This window comes from Apaloderma vittatum, unplaced genomic scaffold (genome assembly GCF_000703405.1).
Source record: "Apaloderma vittatum isolate BGI_N311 unplaced genomic scaffold, ASM70340v1 scaffold3542, whole genome shotgun sequence".
NCBI lineage: Eukaryota > Metazoa > Chordata > Aves > Trogoniformes > Trogonidae > Apaloderma > Apaloderma vittatum.
In genome coordinates, this window is record NW_009701719.1 from 1 (window position 1) to 9,075 (window position 9,075).

The 9,075-nt window shown below is 46.1% G+C and overlaps 1 protein-coding gene across 1 annotated transcript in view; it reads right to left on the minus strand.

Moving 5' to 3' along the window:
• Window positions 1–4,022: 4,022 nt before the first annotated feature.
• LOC104281283 (short transient receptor potential channel 5) overlaps window positions 4,023–9,075 on the minus strand; it is a 60,094-nt gene continuing 55,041 nt past the window's right edge. Inside the window, exons 7-10 of the mRNA XM_009879228.1 lie at window positions 7,346–7,552; window positions 7,124–7,165; window positions 5,463–5,552; window positions 4,023–4,757 (exon numbers count right to left, since the gene is read on the minus strand). Of these exons, the coding sequence (XP_009877530.1) occupies window positions 4,023–4,757; window positions 5,463–5,552; window positions 7,124–7,165; window positions 7,346–7,552 (1,074 nt within the window). The remainder of the gene's footprint in view (window positions 4,758–5,462; window positions 5,553–7,123; window positions 7,166–7,345; window positions 7,553–9,075) is intronic.

Here is a 9,075-nt window from a genome sequence, read left to right on the forward strand (position 1 = left end):
GTATTATTATCCCTATTTTACAGATGGGGAAACTGAGGCATTAGAGAGGCGAAGTGACTTGCCCAAGGTCACGGGTGAGTCAGTGGCAGAGCTGGGACTAGTCCTGCTCGCTAATCCTGCGCTCCGGCCGCTGTGCATGCTTCCTCTGCAGGGACCACAGATACAAACACTGGAGTATTTACAGAGATACCAGTAAGTGAGTAATGTACAAATGCAATTATCCAGATAATCTGCAGAGATATGTCGGTTAATTTCTTGTTTCGGAAACAACTTGTTTCATCTCTGACCTGAGTACCAACACCTCCTAGCTCTGTTTGATGTTGTTAACCCTGGATGTTATTTGTGAACTTAGTAATTTGTGATCGTTTGTAGGCGTGTCCTGCTTTAAAAAGCCAGGTGAAAACGGCACCAGGGATGGGAGGCGTGAAAGAAAGCAACTACAAGAGCAAGAAATCTAAAGACAAGGTAAGTGGTTGAGATAATCTCTTATTCTTAATTCCAAATTCCCTGCATATGTATAAGGATTATTACTGAAACCCCCAGTCTAAAGGGCAGGCGTGTACCAGTCGGAGCCCGGCTGTGCATGTTGAACCCGAGCCAAGCAGGAGTTGAACTCCCCACAGGAGAAGCTCCAAGTGTCCCGATCAACTCCTACCCTGGTTGACTGCACAGGCAGCGCAAAGGTAGCTCACTGATATCTCTGAAGGAAAGAATCGCTTTTGCTAAAACATGTTTTCTTTCTGAGCAGTTGAAAATGGAAAAATGCTAGTGAAATCTCAAATACCGTGACTGCAAGTGAATTTGAAAAAAACCACAGGTTTTGCTTATCAAATGTATTTTCCACAAGATACTTTAATTTCCCTCCCCTGAAGCTCTTGTTTTAGAGTAATAATAATCATTCACCAGCTGCTATGAAGTCGATCGTTACCAAAGGGGAATGCATAGATGCAGTCAAACAGAATTTTGCCTTCTGGGGGACCAATCTGACAGTTTTGCAAACTCCTGGACACGTACATTAATCACAGCCAAATCAAATATTTGTGTTAAATTCCAAAGTCAGCTCAGACGAGCTTATAGCTGAGAGCTAGGAAATATCTGAGTCATGAAACAAATCCCAGGGGAGCCGCGGCCACGCAGCCGTGTGACGTACCTCTCGCCTTTAACATAACGTTATCAAGAGATTTTTGCAGGCTGCATTATCCGTCGCGCCGTTCCAATGCCGGCAGTTCCTACCCCTGCCCTTTCAGGACACAGCAGGGGGAGGTGACTCACGCGGTTTGCACGGAAGGGATTTGCGCTGCCTGGTGTCATTTTTTACACTTGGGAGGGGCGCTGCTGCGGAGTTAATTGCATTGAATTTTGTTATTTGTACCTGTTAATGCAGGGCTGCGTTTGAATGGCACGCTAGAATCGTCACTAGTCGCAGTGTGCTGGCTTTCATGGAAAACTTAGAAGCCTTCCTGCTGTCCGAGGATCTGAGCCCTGCTTCTGTCGCAGCCCCAAACTCGGTTATAACCACACTTGAATTGTTTTCATTCTTATTCTTTACGCAGGAAATACCACAAAGACTTGCTGGCCCCGTGTCAAGTCGGGTTCATAAACTGCAGTGTGGTTAGGTGAGGCATAAAACGGTTCAATCCCTTTCCTTCACCCCCCTCTAGCAGCTCTGGCTAATGTTCATCTTTCCAGAAACGTGCTCGGTTTGGCTTATTCAACTGTTGTCGGGCTGCTTTGAGAACTGCTTTCAGTTAGTTCTGGGCACGGCACTCCTACATCAGTGGATTTGCCTTTTAAAAGAGAGGGGTGCCAGGTTTATTCACAAATGATCCGCAAGCTGCTCCTGACCCTCAGATTTTCCCAATTTCCTTACGTAGAGCCAATGTCAGTTTGCTCAGCCTTTCAGAAAAGGAGACGCAGTTTTCAAAGACAACTTCTAACCCTGCAATTAATATGAAAGCCTGAAATCTGTTGATAGAAGGATACTTCTCACTCTGCCTTAACTAACACAACTAGAGGCTTAAACCTTTTGGGCTTTATACTGCAGGCTGGTAACAAGACTGGTGTCGTTTATAAGCAAGGAATACAGAAACATTTCTCATCTCTGCTCCTAGTTGCTGATTTTTTTCTGGATGCTGGAGCTGTCCTGCAGCCATGGCCCCCACTCTGAGCTCTGCATCGAGAACTTGCCGTGACTCGGGTGTGTTGGCATTTGCAGCTGTGCTACGGGAGCTGGCCACATCGTTCGTTTTTCTCTCTCTGATGTCGGTGTGCTCCATCATGACCTTCAGGTAATGCCACAGAGATGCCCAAAAGGTTTTTTCCTTAACGAGGAGGGAGCCAGGTTTATAACTCGGGCAGAGTATCCAGCTGCAGGTGTCCCAGCATCTCTTCTAGGGGGCACTGCTCTAGTGAGAAATCCCTCTCCTCCTGACCCCCCCGTGCTGCCCGGAGAGCTGCTCCTGCCCCTTGCTGGTAAAACCTTGACTAGTACCGATGGTAGGAGGAGATTTTCCAGCATTGTGCTTTTACAAATGCAGTTCACAACCCAGCTGGCAAAAGAGGTGATTTTTGGCAACCCCCTTGCCGATACACCCCAGCTCACGTAACCTGTCCTGGGAACAGAGCCCTCAGCGTGACGGCACCAGCGCAGGAACAAATCGCTATCCTGTGAGAGAATCCGCGCTCGCAGTCAGGACTTGCTTCCTCCAAGAAAGCAGCTGGCTAAAAACAGCTCCGAAGTGGTGGTAAGTGTGTGCCAATCATCTGTGTTTCTTAGCAACACCGCAGAAAGAAAGTTCAAGTATCCTATTATTAATAAAAAAAATCACTATTGAAAATTCCACCATTTTGCTCTGATGGGGGTTGTCTTCTCCTCGGGACAAAAGCAGGGATATTGCTGGGCCCTGTCCAGCAACTACCACAACTGGGGGAATAGAAGATGAACCTCGACTGCCGACTCCCTTTCTGTTGTGGCTTCGTAAAGGAACTGCAGAGGCTTTCCAGGCTGCCAGGTGTGCTTTGAGCTGCTATTGCTTAGGTTGCTTTTCAGAAATGCAGCTCGCAGGCCCGGAGACGAGGATGGTTTTCTTCCTAAAGCCTGGCATCCAGCAGAGAGGCCACAAAAAGCGAAAGCGGCAGTGGAAGGAAGATCAGGGATTTCTGACACCAGGCGCAGTGTGAGTGGTGGGGTGTAAGGGCAGGGCTCAGGGCTGGGGTTTGGTTGAGCCCGTTAGAAATACAAGAACTTCACTGAGGTTGGTGTTTCAAGCAGCCACAGCTGGTCCCTTCACCTACGCGGAAGCTGGAAGCCTTGCAAGGGACTGGCTTCTCTCTGTCAGCCTAACTTAAAAGGTCGTTCTGCTCCCTACTGGGGGAATTTGTTGTTGGAATTAGGTAAATAAGCAAATCATAACACGTTCTGGCTGCATGATCAAAGGGGTCTCCTATTCAGTAACAATTTACAATACTAATATAATAAACAACCTGAAAAACATACACAACCAAAAGAATCAGAGGTCGTATTGCTTACAGAAAACGAAAAGCCAGTTACAAGTTGAGACTCTTTCTAAAAATATTTTAAATGTGATTCTCAGCCTCCTGCTAAGCCACTGCTCACCGGCTGGGTGTGCTGACGAGGAAGATCAAGCAAAAAAAAAACGCGTTTGAGAGCAGCGGTGAGAACCCAGCGGCGAGGGGACGATGATGAGAGTGCTGGAAAATCCTGTACTCGGCCACCAACGTGTCTGAAGTCTGTGGGGTTTGAAGACTTTAAGACTGCATCCAAAGGGAATCCTGTGGTTTGTAGCAACTTTATAAACGGGGAAATATTTAGCTTAGTATTTGTGAGCGTAAAGAAAGTAAACTAAAAAAGGTGCGGATGGCTATAAAATAGGGTAACATATGTAGTTTTACACTTTCCCCCGACGTGTGGACAGAAAGGCAATCGGAACGCTGAATCAGGTGAGAGCAAACAATTGCAAAGAACTGGGGAGGTTTTGCAGCCAGTGTGAAGACAGCGCTACTTATAGCCGAGTTGTAACGTGATCCTCCTGCCCGTCTTTCCACTGGTTTATAAACAAGTCACAAGCCTCTCCCCAGGAATCAAACACGTCCTCTGACGAGTCTATAAGTTTGGAATTAGAGGAACAAATACTGGAAGCACAGTGAAGGGAGCTGGTACAAACCACAGGGCACTCCTTGCTCTGTCCTGTAAGTCTTGTTTTCCCACTGTAGCCCACCTCATTGAGGTTAATTTCACTTTTGGAACAATTCTCTTCTTTCTCTTTATCAATCTGAGAATATTTAATGTCTTTCCACATGTAGTGTGGCTGAATAATCCCGTCTGAAATAGTGTACATGGGTTCTGAATTTGGTTCGGGTACGTGCCCGTTCATCTTGGAGAAAAGCAGGCCCAGCCTCTTAAAAGATTCCTTCTTGGAGCTGGAAAGTCTCTGGACTCGATTTCCATTTCGGACAAAGGAGCGCTTACTGATCCCGTTGCTTTTTGGCCTCTCTTCCACCATATCGATCCCAGACATAGTTTTAATTAGAGCAGACACATTGAAGTCCTTTTTCTTGTTCGCTACATTGAAAGACACGCTCTTGGCTTTGGGTTTTTCTCCAGCACCATCCTCATTTGTTTCATCCTTTTGGGACACCTCTGTGCTGCTGGTAGAATAACTTCTCCTCTGGGGCTTCCTATTTCCTAAGAGGTCAAGAACTTCATAGCGAAAGCTTGAGATGTCCTGTTTTAATTCCTAGGGCAAGAGGAGAAACAAGTTACACTCGGCAGCTTTATCTGCGACATGAAAGAGCAATCGTGTTCCCCTGGGAGAGCTGTTCAGAGTAGGCAAACGGCTGATACCGCATCACACAAGAATACTACGGACATCTTCATTATTTGGTGACATGCAAAAAATAAGTGTTGGTAGTCTGAGAACCAGAGATCTCGCAAGATCTTTGTCTCGTAAGGCTGTGGGACCAGCCCTCTGCCTACCCCACCACCCCTGGGGAAAAATAGCCAAATAAGAGAGAGGAAAGGGGAAACAGCTGAAACTGAGAAATATGGCAGGAGTCCTGTTCAGGTGATAGGCCCAGCCTTAACTTTCTTGTTAAATGTGCTTTGTATACATTAACCCAGACTTGGTTTTTGGCTCTGTCTGGGTCAGAATTAGGAATGTGATGTTGACTCTCATCAGATGCTTCGTTCCTACAATTTTCTAACACTTCTGTCTGTATAACATCCTGGATATTAAAATCTGGGAGGTAATTGTATGAGAAGACACCCAAATAATAACATTCTCTGCTCCAAACCCCCTCGCGTGCACATCATAAATCTTCCTAGCTCCACAGCTAGTCCTGTTCCACAGCAGGTTACAAATCATCTTAACAAGTTAGTGCAAACTCTGCAAGCAGCTACTTGGAATAATATTATAAATCATGCTTATGGAATTATAAATTACCTTGAAATTTTCTTCAGTTAAACCTTCGTTGGTCTTGGAAGTTCTTATCATTGCTGCGACGTATCTCTTCACGAGATTTCTTATCACTTCCTGGAATGGGAAACAATACAAGTGATTCAGCTGCTGGCTCAGACCAAACTGTTCCTACAGCATTTCTTACCGACAATAAGAACTGACTCTGCTGTCAGAACCAATAATCCCGTACCATTAGGAACAGAACACGTTCTTTTAAGCCAAAGAAGCCTTTGGAAAGGGTTATCTACCTTCCATCTTGAGTGCTTGGTCGGTAACTACAGCGAGCGGGTGGGTGGTACTCGGTGTGTCTGTGCAAAAGTCATTGAGAAAACATTTCTTGATGTTCTTAAATGTCCTTGAGCCGTTCAATCTCAGCTGCTGAAAGTTTTTAAGCTTACCAACCTCATGTGTATGTGCTGTGTATCCCGACGGGCTCAGCTTGCTGTTTGAATGTTGTTTATCAAGTATTTGAAAGCCAAGGAGGGTTTGTTGGCAACAAATAACCTGAAGAACAGCCAGGACCCTACCGGGCAATGCACAGGCACATAAACCACATCTCCCACCTGCCCGGCCGTTCTCCAAGGGCAGGTCTGAAACTCCTTTCAAGGCTGCTGTGCCGTCTGTGGGCAGCACGGAAGGACTGAATGCCCCTCAGTGACTCCTCTGTGGTACCTGGGCTCTTTGTTACAGAACAGATTGGTTTGGTAGGCTGAAATCCATCGTGCTCTGTGCTTGTGACCCTCCTCGCTGGCTTTACAGAAGCAAACTGGGACTTTGAGCTTTTCTGTTTATCTGTGACAGCCCATGCACACAGAGGTTGATCTCTATATAAAGAAGAGACTACAAACCTTCCCTTTCTTCCCCCCATTTCATAACTAAGGATGACAAGTTTGAGCAACAACAAGCACGAAGACAGTCTCTGCACTCAGCTATTACTGGGAAGTTTTAAGAGATCCCGCTGTTCCTGCCCGTGAGCTGTGCTGTGAAGTCAGAAAATACCAAATGTCTGTTGTCAAAGGTGACTAATTACGTTAAACACCAACTTCAGTTAAAAATACTCTTCAAAATGCAGGAGATGGCTTAAGGGAGACAAATTGGTGATGGCTTTTGCCAGCGTATCCTATTGACCATTAATATGCTGGAGATTATTTTTCCTTCCAGCATGCTGGCATAATACATCCCAGGGAATGTATTGGTGGTTTTAATACAGGTGCATCCTTTTGTCAGTTGACTTTATTCTCAGCCTACCTGTCACCAAGTACTCGGTAAACAAAACCAGCAAAATTCAACAAAGGGAACCGTTCCTCCTTCCTGAGCTATCCAAACCAAAAGAAAATCCCAGCCACTGCTTGAGTTAGGGGTGCTTTACCAAGAAAAGATGGCAAAGGGTACGTCACCTTTGACTTCCGCAGCCAGACTGATACCTGGCAAGTTTTCCACTCTTTAGAGGGGATGAAAGGCCGGGACTGATTTACTGACGTGTCTCATCTCTAACAAGAAAATGTTCTAAACCACAATAAGCAAAATCTTCTTAGATGACCTGCGCTTACCCAGGTATATTCTAGAAGTAAGCGAGAATTGAGGTTTTAAATAACGAACAGGAAGAAGAAACAGCGAGTAGAAACTCGATACGCTCTGCAGTTTACCTGGTAATGCTGATTCTGAATCAGGTTGTCGGCGTGCCGCTCCTAGAAAGAGAAAGGCACAGATAGGTTACCCACTCGGTCCTGGTTTTATTGCTCCTGCCGGCTCTCAGCAAGTTATGATCCAGCAACCCTCTACTGCACCAGCCGAGCAGTGGCCCTCGTGATCCTGAACGTGCACAAGCACCCTTGAAAACTGACGTATAAAACTGTGCAGGTCCTTACTGTGAACGTTTTGAGGTTTTCATGCCTCTTCTGTTCGTTGTAGAAGTCGTTGCCTGGGCACAGCTGCTTGTGGATCCACTTGCAAAGGTACCAGATGGACTTGGGACTTGGGACGATGTTAAAAGGAGGCGGCAGAGTGGCACCTTCATCAAAGTAACTCATCCAGAGCTTCGTCCGTGCGAACTTCCACTCGATATCTGCGTGGTCCTGCGAGGGGAGGAAAGAGACTGTCAGGAGCTTGAGGCAGACTTTCCTGGAGCACATGCCCATGCCCAAGGAGGTGACATGAGCAACGAAGGATCTCTCCAGCTGCAGGCAAAGTAGTATCGCTTCTTCCATCTCCCTTCCTGGGGCTGTTCTTAAAAAAAAGAAAACCAGCGTGAAATGTAGCTGGAGTGCAAAAATACCAGCCACTGAGAAATGAGATAGTTCCGTCCTTTAGAGGTTGTGCTTATTATTCCTGGCTTGCCAGTGTAAGAAGCAAGAAAACACATTTATTTTGCTTTTTGTTAGCACACTTACTATCAAGCAGTTGTTTCTCATGTCCAAAGCAAATGAATTCTAAAATTCTTCCCTGGAAAAAAGATACTTCTTAGTCATTTTTGATGTGTTTGGGTTTTTATAGCATCCATTAATTCAGCTCTCACAAGGAAGTGACACATTTTACGCATGCCGTATTTTAAATCTCTGCATTGCCCTTACACAAAATGGGAGCTATTTTACTGTGTGGGGTTTGTATAATGTCACCACGCTAGCTGGTGGTTTTCATCCCAACAAAGTACAGGTGGAAAGTTAATAGGATCAGTTTCCAGCTGCACAGACAGGCACACGGTCCGTACAGTCCCCAGGAAGGGCAGGCCCAGTGTGGGTGAGACGCTGAGCTTACGGACTGCAAAAGGCTGATCCCCAAATTGGATATTTGCTGGCTGGTCCGTGGAGTCAACAGACTGGTTTGCCCAGTAACAAACTGCACGTTCCCTTCAGCGTCGGGGCAGAGCCCTCTACCTACAGCCCGGATCCAGAGAGATATTGCAGCTATTCCAAATGGATTTGTGCTAGTTTTAAAGTTTTTTAAAAAAAAAAAAGTCACTGTTCTCTACGTTCTGCAGAAATTCAGAATAGAGAAAAGGAACAGAACAGTTTGAAGCCTTCAAGGCGAGCGGTGCTGAACACAGCTTACAGCAGTGCGCCGCGTTTAAATGGTAAATTTGTGTATTGTTACCGCTGCAGAATGGAGCGCTCAGCTGAGGGCTGTGACATTTTTGCTGTTCAGCATTTACGTTAACAGCGTCTGACACGAGGTTAAACCAAAGCTGTGCTGATCTAGGCTAAGTAACAGCACAAGGCAGGAGAAAAGGACAATGTGGGACTGGAAGTTTCTGAGGAGATTTCAGCTAGGGTGGAACAAGGTGCCCTCTGGACTGGGGGATGCTGGGGGATGCCTCGGTGGCCCAGGAGCACATCAGGCTCTGCAGATGGTCTGAGTCGACCCAGAACACTGCCGGCCCCTGCCAACTTACCAAAAAGGCTGTTTTCAGGCTGTAAGTGGGCTCAGAGAAGCAGCCTGCCTTGCCCCTTTTTGTCTCCCATCTTATCAAACCCCATAGCAAGGAAACTGCAGGATCGCCATGAAGTATTAGAAGCTGATAGTGCTGAAAATTAAGTTCTGGGTAGTAAAAAAATGAAGTTTGTAGCAGTAGAAATAATAGCCATTAAAAAAAAGATTCCTG